The 18,059-nt window shown below is 48.1% G+C and overlaps 1 protein-coding gene across 1 annotated transcript in view; it reads left to right on the plus strand.

Annotated features, from left to right (window-relative positions):
- The window catches only part of MINDY4 (MINDY lysine 48 deubiquitinase 4), a 109,206-nt gene that overhangs the window by 12,652 nt on the left and 78,495 nt on the right, over positions 1-18,059 (plus strand). The window contains exons 4-5 of the mRNA XM_042969335.1: positions 2,564-2,810; positions 8,300-8,730. Coding sequence (XP_042825269.1) covers positions 2,564-2,810; positions 8,300-8,730 — 678 coding nt within the window. The remainder of the gene's footprint in view (positions 1-2,563; positions 2,811-8,299; positions 8,731-18,059) is intronic.

The raw sequence follows: 18,059 nt of genomic DNA on the forward strand, positions 1-18,059 counted from the left end.
CTGATTGAATGAGGCCCACCCATATTATCTAGGGTAATCTTCTTTACTTAAAGTCAACTAATCATAGATGTTAGTCCTATCTTAAAAACACCTTCATGGAAGCATCAAGGCTATTATTTATCCAAACAACTAGGCAACATGGCCTAGCAAAGCTGACATAAAATTTAACCATCACCGTGTCTTAAAGCAACACAAATATATTACCTTACAATTCTGAGGTCAGAAGTTCAAAACTGGTCTGGGTTAATGACAAGGTGTCAGTAGGGCTTGTTCCTTCTGGAAGTTTTTGGGGCAAATCTGTTTCCTTTCCTTTTTTGGCTTCTAGAGGCTGCCTACATTCCCTGGCTTGTGGCTGCTCCCTCTGTCTTGAGGGCACATCACTCCAGCCTCTGCTTCTGTCATTGTATCCTACTCCAGACACTGACCTCCTGCCTCCGTCTAGCAAGGGCCCTTGTGACTCCAGTGGGCCCTCCCAGATAATAGAGGATAATCTCAAACTTTAACACATGTGCAAAGTCCCTTTTCCACGTAAGATAGCATTCATGGGTTCTGGGCTCAGGGCATCTTTGGGGGGCCATTATTCAGCTTCCACATTGTGTGCTTTCCAATTCCCTGTTGTGGGGCATTGTTACCTTTCTCTGGAGGCCTTGGGAGTAGAGGAGGATGCGAGGGGGGATGCTCATGGTTCAGATGTTTAACATTTGTCAGGTTCAGGGGCTTGCTTCATTTGCATTTTCTTAAAAATGAAACAAAACAGGTACAGGATTCCCTAAGCAAGTTAACACTGTAGAATTAGACACATCTGAAAAATAAGGCCTTTTGGACCTCTTAGGGAGAAAATGAATTGGGATTCTGGATTGAACCTCCATTATTTGGAAAGCAGTTATGTTACATTACAAACTTAATAGCTGCCGTAGTCACCACCAGTGAGTCTAACTCCCCGGGACTGGGTGTTTCCTTCCGGCTTTGTTGAGAAGCATTTTCTTTCCTGAGGGTAGCCAAAGTATAGGGTCTGGGCATCGAGCTGCCAAAGGATGAGCACCGTTAAAAACATTAACACAAGGCTTTGGATGTAAAAGTGAATCAGGGTGGTGCGGAAGAAGATGGTTCTTCTTCAGAGATCCTCACCGCCTGGCTGGGAAAATAAATATTTGAGACGATGAAGAGCCGGCAAAAGAAAGTAGTCGAGGCTCCCGAGTTCCACCCGGTTGCCCAAGCTACATATTTGGGTGTTATCCTTGACTTCTCCTAGTCTATCATTTTTGCCTCCATGAGTCCTTAATGACACTAGACTCTTTCCTACTTTCTCTGCCCCGACAGCAGTGCTTCAGTTCATACCCTCCCCTCTTGCCTGCACTGACTCCCACCGGCTCTTCCCTGGTCTCTAGGCCTCTAGTGATCTGCTCGAGTGCACCCTCCACCTAAGAGAGCATGAGCTTCCTACAAACGAGTCTGGCTCTGCTGGCTTCCCCACGGAAAGGCCTTCAGAAGTTTCCCATGGCTTCCAGGAAAAATCCAAACTCCTAAGGGTAACTTGCAAAACTCTTTCCACAGTCAGCCTGCGTGGCTCACTTGGGCCTGTCCTGCTTTTACAGGCCTCTGTGTTAGTGCCCAGGGCCTCTGATTATCTCCTGCCTACTCATTCCTACAGACTCTGTGCTGTCCTCTCTGCAAGTCGTTCTCAGCTTCTCCAGGCTGGTTCTGAGCCCTTCCTCTGCCGGACATGCCCCAGTCATGGCACATATGACCGCTTCTCTCACATGTGACCCAGTGCTTGGTGATAAGCAGCTTGGCACAGAGCAGCAGTCAGTGCCCCTTTAGGCCAGAGTCTAGTGGTAGAAAGCATCCCAGCCTGTGTCAGAAGGGCTCTGGGTGATCCATCACAGATCATAGGCGAACATCCTCTTTATCTGGGTCTCTGGCTCTGTTCTTTCTCATTTTTGTTATTCCTCCTTGCTTACCTCCCTGTGTTTCACCTTCTTTTGTTCTCTTGCTCTCTCTCTTTAACATACACCACACACACACACACACACACACACAATCTATCTTTCTTACTCTCTTTCAATGCCGAGCAACCCAGGAAAGAAGGCATTAGCATGCCCAACTTAACTGGACATTAACTGAATAGTTGTGGGAAAATTTACCACAGGTCTCTATCCACCAATCTCAATGAGGTACAGTAAGACTGGGTTCCATGTAACTCATGACTGTATTGAAGGGCTATGGTTTTCTATAACTTGGGTCTGGAATAAGGATGCTCTTTATATTTGAGGATACACAATATCTAAGGATATTTGAAGAATCCTGTCATGGGTCATCAATTCTGATTTTGTTTCTTGTTTCCTGGTCTTATTTTATAGGTCCGATTTGCCCTGATATGAAAGTATTTTCTGTTCTTTACCTTAATGATAGGCACTGGGTGGTTAGAACCCTGGCTGGTTAGAACCCTCGCCTAGTTATGAATGGGCTTGCTCTGTGTGCCTGTTGAATGTGGAATTTGTTATCAATGTTAGCTGTTCCTTTTGGGGAATCTGTTTTAATGGAGATATATCTTTTTTTGCAGACATGACAATCTTGATGGGGATTTACTTGGTAATTTTGTATCATCCAAAAGGCCCCCACACAAACGTAAGCCCACGCAGGCTGTCCCAGGTGAAAGTCCCCCTGTGGCCCCTGCATGGGAGAAGATGGACAGGCTTCAGTTGTCAGAACCTTCCTTGGACACGAAAAGGATGGGAGAGAAGATCAGGCCAAAGTCTGGCCTGATTGTCCGAGGCATGATGACCGGGCCCATCGCCAGTTCCCCGCAGGTAGGGTTGCCGATCTCACTGCTCGTGTGAGAGTGGAAAGTGAGAGGCAGGCAGGGCTTAAGGAGCTGCCTGGGATCATTGGAGGCTTCCCCACGACGTAGTCCAAGAAGCGGGGAGCTGTGAGCTGGGATGGGAGGAACACCTGCCTGTGTCTTCTCTGGTTGTACTGTCAAAAAGACAGTACATGACTGTCAGCCAGACAGTGTACGATCCTTATGGGATCAAGGCCAGGCCTCGTTTCCTTCCCTGCCCTCAGTTTACCCACCATGTCAATGAGGTGGATGCCATGGCTTTGTCTTCCTTTGCTGAGTGAGAACACATGTATCTTCTAGTTTTACCTTTGCCATTCAGGAGTGGTGGGTGACCCATCTGAGTCTAGAGAAAATCTTTTTTATTTTTTTAAGACATCATAGTTAAAAGGGTAAAAGAAGTCCCAACCCTAATAGTTTCATTTGCTTTGCTTTAAAAAGAAATTCTAATAATTTCACATCATTCTTTCATAGTCTTCCTTAAGGAGGGGCTCTGGTAGGGTCGCATTAGGTGGGGGGACTAAACCAAATGAGAGAATGAATATAAAAGGAGTTTGTGAAACAACAAAGAAACAGAAAACCAAAGGAAAACCAAACACCAAGTCACAGTGTAGTATTAGTCAAACGAGGGAGCCTGAGCAAACCCACGTAGGTCATCGGTGTCCATGGCTGGTCACGTCCTGTCCTGTGCTGCATGGCTAGATGTGGGCTGTGGCTCTAGAGGCTGGTGTTATTCTCCCATTTCACTTGGAATCAAGACATAAAGAAGCTGACCCTCTCCCTGCCTCTGCCTGCGTCTCGTGGGGTTTTGGTCAAGGTCTTTATTCCTCTTGGCCGTGGTCTTGTTTGTTAGATCAGGTGGCTAAGGCTCTGCCGAGCACTGGGATTTCACAGCTTGGAGATGGTCCTACAGTCTTGGTGTCCAGATCAAGGAGGCGAACCAGTGTGTGGCTCACAGTGCACGTTCACATCATGTCCCATCCTCCTGTCTTGTGTATTTGGAGAGGGACTGGACCATGCCTAGAGGAAAGCCGCCAGGAAGGTGAAGAGTTTGGCGGAAGTGGCAAGATTTGGGAATGTTTAGTCTCGGGAAGAGAAGACAGAAGGTGGGAGGAGGGGCAGAACAGAAGAGATTTCTTCCACCACGGATGTAGGAATAACCCGGTCCCAGGATGGCAAATGCCTGCAAGTGCCCGATGCTGTGCCTGCAGCAGACATTGCTAGTGAGCTCAGTGTTCTTTTCCTGTCAAGCCCGGATGTGACGTCACAATCTCCTGGGCATCTTCGGCCAGTGCTCCAAATGGGTGGACTGGAGTGGCGAGTGAGATGATCCCTATCAGGCCTCTTGAGCTTAGGCTGTGGGCCTCCTGAGAGCAGGGACTCTGCCATACTTGTGTGCAGAGCGCAGTGTGGGCTTTTGTTGGGGTGAGTGGTGTAGCCTGGCCTGATGTCTCCTGAGAGCACACCTGGGACCAGCAGGTGGAGGCCCGTATGAGGAACTTCAGTCAGAGATGCTTCAGGAGGAGAGCAGGCCATGTCGGAAGCAACTAGACTAGTTGGGTCAAGGGGAAACCAGGGACACTCTCTGCTGGAGACATTGTTTTACACCCTATCAGTGGTTCTCAAACCACTGTAGTCTCAGGGTCTCTCCATACTCATAAAATTACTGAGGGACCTGAAGAGCTTTTGTTATGTGGGTTATAGCTGTTGACATTTGCCACGTTAGAAATTGAAACTGAGAAATTAAAAAAAATATTTACTTACTAAACCATCAACAATAGTAAACCCATTACACTTAATACAAATAACATGTTGTGAAATCAAACCCGGCCCCCCCCCCATATTTTCCAAAACAAAACAGTAGTGAGATGAGGAGGACTGTTTCACATTTTTGCAAATCTCTTTATGTCTGGCTTAGTAGAGGATAGTTCAAGTCTCATATTTGCTTCTCCATCCAGTCTGTCCCATTATGATAGTTTAGTTGAAGTCCATGAAGAAAATATGGCCTCACACAGATATGTAGTTGGAACAGGGAAAAGCGTGTAATTAGTCTCTTCTGGAAACCAGGGGTATTCTTTGATACTGCACCAAACTAGACAAGTTGTGGTTTCTTATTGCGGAGTCTGAAAGCATAGCCAGGAACTTTTTGTACCTTACCAATATCTATCGGTCTGCCTTGCACTTTGAATGAATCTTTTGCCACTGCCTAGTTTAGTAACACGATGCATTTGCTCATTTGGAAAATATTGGCTTACTGAGTTATCTGGGTTCCTGAGATCTTCTGAATGTGAACACATTTCATTAAAAAAAAAAAAAAAAAAAAAGAAACAACAACAAAACAACCCAACAACCCACATCAAAAAAATCACATTGCTTGATGTTGCCACCCAATTCATCAGAAGAAATTTTTAAGTGCTGAGAAGCCCTCAAGCTCACCGTGGCTGATTCAAGTTTCCCCAAATTTTCATTTTTACCTGATGATTTGTATTTTATCACTGACCATTCATCAGTTGTTTCACTTGAAGTGACAGGCTCAGTTTATTTTCAAGAAAACGCCTGCCAGATACCCAAGTCTGAGTAACCATAGTTTGTCTGTCAGTTGTTCCGCGAAAAACATTAGCAAGTTCGTTTCACAGCTCAGATGGTTGCACAAGTGCTTTTCCTTGAGACAGCCGGGTCCTCTGCACCCAGAGGAGTGCGTATATATACCTCCCATTTTGTCCCATGGAATATTAAAGAGATGTAGACCATAGGGTTGAGATTGAATACAGTTAGTAAGTGTTATGCTTCAGCATGGACGTTCTTTCTCTTTTCTTTTTTTCCAATTTAAAAAAAAAAATTTATTTATTCTTGAGAGAGAGAGAGACAGAACATAAGCGGGGGAGGAGCAGAGCAAGAGAGGGACACAGACTCCAAAGCAGGCTCCAGGCTCCAAGCTGTCAGCACAGAGCCTGATGCGGGGCTCGAACTCACAAGCCGTGAGATCATGACCCGAGCCAAGGTTGGATGCTTAACCATTGACTGAGCCACCCCGGCGCCCCTCATCATGGACGTTCTTAAGCAAAATTAGCATTTTACTTGTGTACTGTTATTGCAAGTGGTGGCAAATACCTCCAGTGCTAGTAAAGTTCGGTGCCACCCCCTGGATTCGTGCTACTGGCCAGCAGTTTTTCCCACCAGGGCATTTGCATTATTACGGCAAATGTCAACACAGTGAAAAAGGCAACTCATGTCATATCATTATTATGAAAAGAGGTTTGAGCTCCCTAGAAGGATTTGGGGACCTTTAAGGCTGGCAGATCACACTTTGAGAACTGGTGGACCAGATGAATGCTGGGGTCTTGTCCTACAGCGACATCCCGTCACATCCGTGCACTTGAGACCCCCTTCACAACTGAGATTCGAGGCAGATTGCATAGATCTGCTTTACCACTAGGAGATTGACCCAAACTTCTGAAGGGGGGGATGATTGCCTCGGGAGGTGTGTTTTTCCCTTGGGGTACCTGAATCCTATGAAGGGCATTGAAAGATGGGACACGTTGTTGTAGAATTTCCCCAGGCTTTCTAGAAAGTGTTCTGTGGACCTGTGAGTACCTTGGCCATACTTAATTGGTTGCTCGAGAGAAAAGAGCAAGATTTGCTAGGTATTTCATCATTTTTTTTTTTTTTTTTTTTTTTTTTTTACTTACTAGGTCAGCTCTGTACTTACGAAGGATGAGTAAGAGGCTGGGTTCCCTGCCTTTGGCCAGAGCTTGGGTCTCCTTGGGAATGGTGACTAATATTTTCTGCACTGTGTGGCAGGGATGCCCTGGTGGCTTTCTGAGGGTTGTAGTGCCTAGTAATTTCCACTAGGCAAGAATACTACAGAATTAGCTATTTTTATTCCAGCTCGGGCTTTACCACTGGGTTCAGGATTATTTCTGGAAATTCTGAGAGATCCCAAATTTTAAACCCAGGAAAAGCCTTGCAGGTCTGTTTTTGTTCCCTCTACCTCCACTCCCCTATCCTAGATTGGTAAATTGAGTTCCCATTTCATCAGTTGATCATTGACAGTAAAATAGGACATTTCTGTTGACTCCTTTCGAATTCCTTCATTTCAAAAACTAAGCAAGCCTTGAGCGCTTATTAGGTATAGGTCACTGAGCTGGGAACTCTGGACACCAGAGATGAATGAAGATTGGCCTCTGCTGTTCCTGGTCTATCAGCAGGAGAGGCTAAGGCCCTGTGTGACTGGGGACTGGGGAAAAGCTAGAGAGCAGTGGCCGATGTTTGTTGATTGCCCTCATGGGTCTGGCTCTGTGCCAGTGCCTTCCATGGGTGTCTCCCTTCATACTATGATCTTGTGGAAAATAGATGCTATAGGTCCCCAATCCCTCATTTGACCTTTGGGCCAGATGTGTTTTGGAATTCAGAATTTCATTATTTTCAGGGAAGAAACACCATGCACAAACCATATATCACCTAATGCTTTGCAGTAGGGTTTGGGGTAGCACCCCCTAAGCAAAAATATTGACATTTCTACAACTAAAGATATGAATATTCACACTAGAAAAAGACTATAAACAACCTCGTAACAGTTCAGAAGAATTTGCCACAGGATTCCAGAAGAAACTTGTTTTGAGAGGTTTTAGAAATTACAGATAGTGTGGGGTGCCCGGAGGGCTCAGTTGGTTAAGCCTCTGACTCTTGATTTTGGCTTGGGACCGAGACCCTGCATCAGGCTCTGCACTGACAGCTTGAAGCCTGCTTGGGACTCTCCCCTTCTCTCTCTGCCCCTCAAAATAAACATTAAAAAAAAGAGAAATTAGGGGCGCCTGGTTGGCTCAGTCAGTTAAGTGTCTGACTTGGGCTCAGGTCATGATCTCGCATGATCTTCGTGGGTTTGAGCCCCGTGTCAGGCTCTGTGCTGATAGCTCAGAGGCTGGAGCTTGTTTTGGATTATGTGTCTCCTCTCTCTCTCTGCCCCTCCTCCACTCATGCTCTGTTTGTCTGTCTCTTTCTCAAAAATAAACAAACATTAAGAAAAAAGAGAGAAATTCCAGATCGTGGATTGTGGACAGGTTATATTACAGGTGAGGGCAGTGGGGGACAGAGAAATTAATAACTTGCCACAGGGAGCATGGCTGGTAGGTAGGTGGTGATGCAGGAATTGGGAAACAGATCCGACCCTGGAGCTACAGCTGCACCTGCTCCTGGACGCTGTTCTCTGTAAGACTGTGGGAGAAGGGCCGAGGCACGCTCTTGGGGCTTATGCACGTGGAGCACGGTGACAGCATTACGGATGTGGCAGCCTGTGAGTACCTCCTCAAAGGATAGGTGGGATTTTAAGAGGAGTTGGGAATGGGGAAAGATGTTCCAGGGGGAGGAAACGCCATGGGCAAATGCTTGTCGTGTGGGATGGAGTGTTTTCCCACCTCCCTTGAAGGGGATCCTCACTGCCCTTGTCCTTGCCCCTTTCAGGATTCCCTTCGCAAGCGCTCCCTGAGGCGGTCCCTGTCCTTGAGCAGCGGCGCCCCCCAGGCCCCCGAGGAAGAGGGCCAGAAAGTGCCTGAGCTCTCCGCCGGTGCCCCGGCCCATCCTGCAGCCCAGGAGGGCCTGGCGTCCAGCACTGGCTCCACTTCCAGAAGTCCCCTGGGCCCACTCAGTGAGCTGACCTCAGAAAAACAGAAAACCACACCCAGCAGCCCCCCTCACTTGCCCAGCAAAGGGCTCCTGCAGAGGGGGAGTGGCAGGTGGCGAGATCTTGCAGAGGACAGCCCAGCTGTGGACAGTGGCCCGGAGGGCAACAGGATGCCCTCGAAGTTCTCGTTGCCAGGTGGGAGTGCCAGGACGACCCAGGAGAGGCTGGAGAGAGCGTTCACACGGCAGGGGACCCAGCCCCTGCCCCTCAGGTGAGCGGGCTGTGCTGAGGTGATGACTTTCCCAGAGATCTGCCCAGTCCCCCGTGGCTCTTTGGGCTCAGAGCAAGCCTGTGAAGTCCAGAAAGTGGGTATGGTCCTCCCACGAGGGAGAGAACAGCCCAGAGTGCGTACATATGGGAAGCTTCAGAGGAGGGAGGGTTCCTTGGTCCTTTTTTCTTCTCACAGTCTTGAGACTTTGGCACGTGATTCCCAGACTTACCTGCAGCAACATGGCCAGGTTGATGTGGCGTAAGAGATGTTTCTTGTGGGAGGCCCCAGACATGGTGATGTATCGGCTCCCACAAGGCTCTTGGGGGCAAACTTTTTTGTGTGTGTTACTCTTCTTTTATTCTTTCACAATAGACCTTGATGATTCCTATATTGATTCATCTTTGAATGTCAACCAACCTTACATTCCTGGAATAAATCTTACTTGGATGTATTATCTTTTTATATATTATTTGATTAAATTTATTAATATTTGTATGTAGGGTTTTATATATAAATTCGTGAAGGAGATTGCCTAGCAAATTTCCTTCCTTGCAACAACACCATGAGATTCCATTATCTAGGATATGCTTGAAGGGGTGCCCCTTTTTTCTGTTCTCTTGAAGAGTTAGGCACTTGGGTGCTGGTGGTACAGGCAAACTAAATAGATTATAGTCCATAAACTCCCTTTATGACCCTAGTAAGCTGGGCCTACTCTGCTTAACACATTTTGTGGCTATGTTATTCGATGCGTGTACATGTAGAAGTTTTGTATCTTCCTGTCGGATAGACTTTTCTATCATTATGAAATCTCTATCTCTGGTAATGCTTATTGCCTTAATGTCTATTTAGGGAGAGCTACCCCAGCCTTCCTTTGATTATAGTATAGCGATGGACTATCTTTTTCTATCTTTTTACTTTCATCCATTCTATAGCCTTTTACTTAAGGGTTCCGACCAAAACCCTATGGGGTTTGCCAGGATCCTTCCCTCTTTTTTAAAAGATTATAATTCATTTAAGCTAAAAAAAAAAAACCCCACACAAAAACCCAGTTCACCCATTCCTCCACCCTCTGCTCCCCTCAGCCTTCTTTTGTGATACCTTTTACGGCGACAGATTTTCCTCTAAGCAATGCTTTGTTGTATTCCGTGAGTTCATATGTTGTCTATTCATATGACTTAGTTTAAATATTTTCTAATTCCCGTTGTGATTTCTTCTTTTGACCCATAGGTTATTTAGACACATATTGACCGAAGCAAACATCTGGGGTATTTTTCTGGTTTCTGTTTTTGATTTCTGGCTTGTTTTCACTTCAGTCACATACACTCTGTATGAGTTCAGTCTTTTGATATTTGTTGGGATTTCTTTATGGCCCGGTATAGATTTAAAGCTTATCTCTTCTCAGCAGTGAATATTGGGAATTTTTAATCCTCTCAGATAATTTTTATTTTAGTTGGGATAATTATTGCCTTTACATTTGCCTGTTGCGTTTGGTAGGATGAAAAGATCCGCTTCTATTTTTCTCCACAGAGTAAGACAGTTTTCCAGCACCATCTACAACCTGTTCCTCACCCCACTGATTCATGAAGCCACCTTTATTCTTTACAAAGTTCCCATTTCGATGTGGGTCTGTCTTTGAGCTCTCTATTGGGGTTATTGGTCTTCCGTCCTTTTTTAAAAATCTAAAACCACATGACCATAGCTTTTATTACTATGACTTCGTAGTTATAGCTTAGTATCTTGGTGGGGCCAGTCCCCACTTCTCTTCCTTTGTTTCAGCATTGATGTAGCTACTTCTGTTTTTTTACTTGAAAGGTTTTTTTAAAGGTTTATTTATTTATTTTGAGAAACAGAGAGAGAGGGAGAGAGCACAAGTGGGGTAGGGGCAGAGAGAGAGAGAGAGAGAGAGAGAGAGAGGACTGCAAGCAGGCTCTGTGCTGACACACTGCAGAGCCTGACATGGGGCTCAGACCCACAAACCCCGAGACCATGACCTGAGCTGAAATCCAGAGTGGCCACCAAACCACCGAGCCACCCAGGCGCCCTCTTGTAGCTACTTCTAGATCTTTATTCTTTCTACAGGCCTTTTTTCCCGTTACCCAACATAGGTAGAACTGACTTGTCCTCTTGCTATAAAGGCCCGACTTCCGAATCATTTCGTGACTGGCTCTTTCTTGTCAGTTAAATGTTCTGGACTCAGACTGGTTTTCTCTGACTAACTGCACCTCTACCCCCGCATTTCCAGCCTATTTTTTTGGCCTCTCAGCACCTATCATTACCTGAAGTTATTTTATTTACTTACCCATTATGTGTCTCCCTCACAATAGAAAATAAATTTCATGAGATCAGAGACTTTATATCCCTGCTCCTAGAATAGTGCTTGGTACACAGAGGGCATTCGATGAGCATGTGCTTAATACTATTTCTACCACCACCAGCAGCAGTAACAAGATCAATAAACTTTTGATATTGACCTGTTTTGTGTAAGACACTGTTCTAAGTGTTTTGAGTAAATTCACTCTTTTAATCCTCATATGGTTCTAGGAGGGATATACTATTATAATTCCCATTTTACAGGCGAGGAAGCTCACCCAGAGAAGTGGCTGTACTTGTGCATGCTTATACACCTGGTAAGAGGCAGAACGGGTTGGAACCCGGGCGGCGAGCTCCAGAGTCTGGGGAATACGTGAACAAATGGCGTCACCTCTCTCCCTGAATAGAAATCCTTTCCACAGCCTTTAGGGTGGTGACTGGCTTCCATTTGAACCCCTCCTGCCATGGGGAACTCCCCAGTTCCCACAGCACTTTTGCGTGATTCTGACTGCGAGACAATTCTTCTTCACACTGAGTTAAAATCTGCTTGCTGTGGTTTGACTCAGAGGGCCTTGTTTTGCCCTCCCATGCCACAACCTGAGCGCACCTGAAAGGGAACAGTGCCTTCAACCTAATGGATGGGAGCATTCTCAGGCTGCGGTGATCGGCGGGGGGAGATGGTGGGTTGAGGGGAAAGAGGAGTGGCTGGATAGCAGGTGGCCTGGGTTCTAGTCCTCGCTCTGCCCTGGCTGACCTGCGCCAGTCATTTGTTTCTAGACTTAACTGTCTCTGACAGTAAAATGTGGCCACTGGGTAGATGAGGTCCAGGTTTCTTTCCAGCCTGTGCATTTTGCTGGCCTGTGGCTCTTACTTTCAGAGTTATTCTGGGCCCTCTGCTTCAGTCATCAGGTTTTTATTGAGCACCTACTGTTTACAGTGCTCTTAGGAGGTATGGCACATGGGCTCTGGAATCCAATGGGCTGGACTCAGATTCCATGGACTGGCAGTTCTGCCCCTTATAACCCCTGTGGCCTTACCCCAGTTAGTAAACCCTTGAAAGATGCTGTGAACTTTGTCTTACAGTAAGCAGGTAAAAGTGCATTCACATCCCCCATCCCCAATACCAGAAGTATAATCAGGGGTGTTTCACACATGTTTAGTAGTGTTGACCCTTATATTGATCAATCAACAAACATTTTGGGGGGCTTTGTTTTTTACCTACCACTTACTCTCTATTTGTTGGACACTGTGCTAAGTGCTTATATGTATTATCCCATTTGCTCTTTATACTCATCGGTTGAGGTGAATATTATTTATTGTTGGTTTTTTTTCTTTTGTGTGCTTATTAAACAGTATTCTTCTCCTGAGCTCTGAACAAATTGACAAACAAAACAAAGGGTATCAGTTAGATTGGAGTAACATACATACCATTTCTGTGATTGATAAGGGGAAGATAGAAGACACAACAGACCCCGAGGCCTCGTGGGCCCAGAACTAGATGGACTTCCCCACCTCATCTCAGGCCATGGGCAGGTCAGCTCTTGTGGCCACGAGGTGGGAGCGGCTGCTCCCGGGAGAGCAACTCACTCTCAAGAGGAGAAAGGCTACAGCTGAGCTTAATGTCCCCCTTTTCTTTCTTTCCCAAATTAACTGGTCAGCTATGTCACACTTCCTTCCTTAGGCTGGAGTGCATCGAGGGAGGAGAGTAAAGGTCTGCAGGAGGGTAGACTAGTAGAGCTCCCTGCAAACTCCCAGAAGACACTGCAGGTTCAGAGTGGGCATCCTCCCACCCAGCAGTTATTATCCCTATGTTACAGATGAGGAAACGGAGGCCAGAGAATTTAAGGAACCTCTCAAGGTTCTGGGTGGAAGCAGGCCCCAGGGCTCAGTTTGGTGGATGGAATATGGGTTGGATTTCAGCTGCCTCTTGTCCCCTCAGCTAGGCATGTTTGTACAGTGCACATACTACATAACCATATGCAGCACCTTTGACTTAAAAGCCATAGTAAGCTCCCTGTCCTTCCCAACCCCCCTCTATCAGTCCTGCCCACCTATACCCCCTTCCCCATTCATTTCATTCGATTCAGTAAATGTGGATCGGAGTCATAGTGTGTATCAGACCTGTGAGCTCTTCAAGATGAGAGAGATGTGTGGGTATGTAATTATTTCATTTTATTTTTTTTAAGGTTTATTTATTTATTTTGATAGAGAGAGAGAGTGCATGAGCTGGGGAGGGGCAGAGAGAGAGGGAAAGAGAGAATCCCAAGCAGGTTCCACACTGCTCAACACGGGGCTCCATCCCACGAACTGTGAGATCATGACCTGAGCCGAAATCAAGAGTTGGACACTTAACCGACTGAGCCACCTGGGCACCCTGCGTATGCAGTTATTTTAAAGCATGGCAAAGACAGTGAGATGACAGCAGGGCCGGCTTGTGTGTGCAGCGCTGCCCCATCACCCTGCCCTAATGAAGCTGAGGAAAGGTGGCTACTTGGAGCCTTCTGTGGGCCTTGCAACGTCGGGCCCAGGGATGGCCATGGAAGTCACACCTAGGGGCAGAGGCAGGGGCAGGAGCAGGGAGCATGTGTCCTGGGAGAGAGTGTGTGTGTGTGTGGGGGGGTGGCGGATGATATGACCTGCTGAGATGTTAGGGGACGTGAATATCTATGCAATCAGGCCCTTCTAACCCCTTGGATCTAACTCAGTGGCTGAAGGGACCACTTTCTGCTTTGATTTTTATTCCTTTCCCGTGTCCTTCGATCTAAGAAGATACTCAGAAAATATGTTGTCTGGGCTTCCACTGTGGGGGTTGTGGTTGAGACAATCTGTCATTTGTCACTGGTTTGTCAGGGCTGCCCTTGTTAGGTTTCTGTGCTCATCAGTTGGATCTGCTGGGACTCTGGCCGTGACCCGGGTAGTCCTGTAACCCTTGCCTCATTCTGCTTCCCGCCATTGCACTATGTTGTGGGCAGGACATTCCTCTGTACCTTTACATATGTTGCTATCACCCACATGTCTTGGCCAAAGTAGGTCCTCAGGAAACCTTAGGTGAAGGACCAAGAGCACGGGAGAGGAATTCGTTATTTACAAGTCCCCAGAGCTGGGTGTTCTAAGCCTGGTGGCTCCCCAAGTGGCACTTTGTGAAAGTTGATGGTCTGGTTGGGGGTGACCAGCCCTTGCAGTGCTTACAGACCTCTCTGAGGGCGTGCTGGCCTGTCATTTGTGTAAGAATCCCTCAGAGTGAATTTCTGGGCCTTCTGATGGCCACATGGACTGTGCTGTGGTTGTTTTTCTGCACATCTGCTCAAAACCTGTCACTCTGGGCATCTGGCAATAGGAACTGGCTTCAGCTTTTATTTTCCGGGTGTGCATGGGCCACACAAGCTCCAGCCACTCACTGTTTGCCCAAATCTCCTTTGGAAACACGGTGTGTAGACATGGGCATGAAATTGAAAGTTGTTGGCCTCCCTTGGGAGTTCAACCCATGGCAGGGGCCACAGCAGCAGTCTTTAGGCACCAGAGCCCCTGAGCAAATGAGCCTCCCCTCATGCAGTTTGAGCAATGGGGCCCTGGAACTTTGGGGGTGAAGCCCAGCAGTGTGTTTTTTTTTTTTTTTGTATTGTTAAAAAAATTTTTTTTAACATTTATTTATTATCGAGAGACAGAGAGAGGCAGAGCATGAGCGTGGAGGGGGCAGAGAGAGGGAGACACAGAATCCCAAGCAGGCTCCAGGCTCTGAGCTGTCAGCACAGAGCCCCATGTGGGGCTTGAACTCACAAACCGCAAGATCATGACCTGAGCCGAAGTTGGACGCTTGACCGACTGAGCCACCCAGGTGCCTCCCAGCAGTGTGTTTTAACAAGCCCTCCAGGTGATGTGCTTCAGGTGAAGCTGAAGAACCAGTGCCCTAGAAGCCTGAGATGGAGGGGTGACTGCATGTAATTACTGGGGTGCTCTCAGGAGAAAGTCAGTGGGGGGGGGGCGGATAGGGTGGGGGAAAGTCTCAGCCAGGATGTGGGGCTTAGTCTGATCTCCCAGGGAGATGAGAGTGTGAATTGACCCAGAGCTGGCCCCACCTTTAAGCTAGGAGAGGGCTTTTTTCCCAAGTCAGTCACTGGCTAAGGGTCACCCGTCCTGGGGGGTGGGGCGGGGGAGGGTTGCGATGGGCAGTGTGCCACCTCCTGGGTGAGTCTGGCAAAGGGTGATTCTGTGGAGAAGGACGCAGCTGTGAGCTGTTAGCCAACATGGACAGCAGCTGGGATGGGCACGCTGAGGCAAGGGCACCTGGGCGGGACACCAGTGTTGTCTGTGTCATTCTTGTGGCTCCTTGTACACTCGCCCAGAACTTGGTGTTATTTTAAAAAATATTTATTTATTTGTTTGTTTGTTTGTAATGTTTTTATTTATGTGTGGGTGTGAGAGAGAGAGAGAGTGCACAAGCAGGGGAAGGACAGAGACAGAGAGAGGCACACAGAATCCAAAGCAGACTCCAGGCTCTGAGCTGGCAGCACAGAGCCCGACATGGGGCTCGAACCCATAAACTGTGAGATCATGACCTAAGCAGAAGTCGGATGCTTAACCGACTGAGCCGCCCAGGTGCCCCAAACCCGGGTTATGACAGACAAGCTGCAAAGCCTGTTCGTGGCCATCACCTCTGGTGCATAGGGTGCCCTGGTGAGGCAGGCCAGGCAGGCTCGTTTATAGGCTGGGAGACAGACTCTAGAGGGGACACTGGAATGAAGCTTAATTCAGGCCCACAGGCAGCCCCTCCCATCATGAAACCTCAGCCCCTGCTGCAAGAATGCCAGATGAACTGTCACTGGCTTCGTGGCTGCTAACGTCCTGCTGTGTCGATCAGACGGGAAGTGCCTCTTGAGCCCTTTTGGTGCCCAGGCCACCACTAGGGCTACAGAAGGGTGAGATGGCTCCTTGCCTCTGAAGCCCAGGGCCTTTCATGAAGCTGTCCGTACTTGGGTGCTCGATTGTGGCCCTCAGAGGAGTGGAAGATTGGAGCGGTTAGGGAGTGCTGCGGACAGGGAAGAGGGCCTTGGGCTTGGAGAGGCCATGGTTAACGCAAAGACTTCACGGTGAAGCAGTGACATCGGGTGAGGAATGTAATTAAACTGCCTTGTTGTGCAGCCTGGACTCCGCTTTAGCCTCGAGTATCAGTGTCCCTGCCTCTATGTGGAAGCCAGTAGTCGATTCCAGGGGTTCAGTGAGTGCCATTAGGGGGCCCCAGCAGATTTTTCGGGTTTTGTAGAATGGACAGTAGGTGGCGGCAGATCGTCATCAGTCATCAGGACTCCAGAGACCCTTGCTGGCGATTTCATTCAGCAGGCCCTCAGCAGGCCCCTCTTAAGGACAGTGCACCCTGAGGAGCTAGGAGCGAATCCCGGTCCCTTCCGGATCCCCATCCCCTCCCAGGCTCCTGATCGTGAGCAGAGGCCGGCAGGCACACAGATGCCTGGCTGCGCCCTGAGAGGGAGTGGACAATGCCATCTGGGGCTTGGCAGAGGCTTAGCTGAGGATGTGGTATTTGTGGTTTACGGGCTGTTCCCCATACCCGAGCATCCCGGGTCTGACGCCATCTGCACTGCATGGGATGAGTAATGGGTGGGACTTCCAGTTTGATTTATCTCTGCACATTATTTGGAGTCAGTCTGTAAAGATTCGAAATTAGCTAACTCTTGACACATACACATTTGCTTTCCTGTGTCCCAGAGGCCCCGTGTGAACAGGTACCGGCCTGCGGCTCCTGTGCTGGTCCGGCTTCACCTTCCTAACTGACTCCAAGGACCTCTCTTCTATGGTGGGTACGGCTGCTTTGTGCTCAGCTGGCCTCCCTCCCACCTCTCACCCACATTTACCCTACATGTGTGCTCCCCCCAAACCGCCCACCCGCGGGGGAATACGAGTTCTCGTTTCCTCACACGTGCAGGAGATTAAATAGGAGAAACTGCCCCAGTGCACATTTCAGGCCACTTGGAGTCCTGTAGGACAGGGGCAGATATCCCTACCCTGTGGGGTAATTCTCGCTGCTGGCCACCTTCAGCTCCAGGGCACCTGGGTCTTCTGTCCAGGGCATCGCCTAGGGCGAAGAGACTTCCCATGACCCAGACTCCCTTTGAGATCCAGAAAGTACGGCTAAGGAAGCGAGAGCACATCCACACCTCTCCTTGGAAAGGTGAGTGGTGTCATTTTGTGCATCTCTGGACATCAGAGTGGCAGCTCCATGATCCTCCTCTGACCACATCTGGGCCTTGCTGGCTCTGCCCAAGGCCCAAGTTCAGGCACGCAGGCCGGGAAGATGTTCCCTGCGGGGAAGCCACTACTGCTGGATAGAAGGAGGCTCTTAAGGCTCAGGGATAATTTTTGGGAGATGGCTGCCAGCAGGGGTAGTATATGGAGATTCTTCTCTCCTGGGTGCTTTTTAATTTTCTTCCCCCCCCCCCCCCATGATGCTTTTTTGCTGGTCTGCCAGTTAGCTCACTAGACCCTGGCTACCAGAACTGCAAAGAGGTCCATCTAGAGGTCAGCAACAGGACCAGGATGAGAGTGAAGCAAATGGGGCATCTAGGGTGCAGGGTTTAAGGAGCACTCGTTCTCAGGGTGGCTCATCTGCATGAAGCTGGGAGTGAGTGCCTCCTTAAAATTTTCACCTTAGGTGCCTTGCATATGTCACTCTAATGGTGGCCTGATTGACATAGTCTGTGCGCTTCTCTTCTGCTCCTGGGTATCATGGATAACCCTCACTATAGCGTGGTGACTTCATAACTCACCTTTACTTCCATGAAGTCCTTAAGGACTGGAGTGGGCCTGCCTGCCTGCCTCCCTCCCTCCCTCTCTCCTTCCCTTCCTTTTTGTCTAGCCATATCCCTGGACCTGGCAATAAGTATTGGGCAAAAGAGAGAGACTGTACATAGCAAGGAGAAAGGAAGCAAAAATTATGCTGATCTGCTTGGGACAGTGTCATAAAACTTTAAACTGATAATTTTCAGTAGAATTGAAACAATCACAGA

Source organism: Panthera tigris, chromosome A2 (genome assembly GCF_018350195.1).
Source record: "Panthera tigris isolate Pti1 chromosome A2, P.tigris_Pti1_mat1.1, whole genome shotgun sequence".
Lineage (NCBI taxonomy): Eukaryota > Metazoa > Chordata > Mammalia > Carnivora > Felidae > Panthera > Panthera tigris.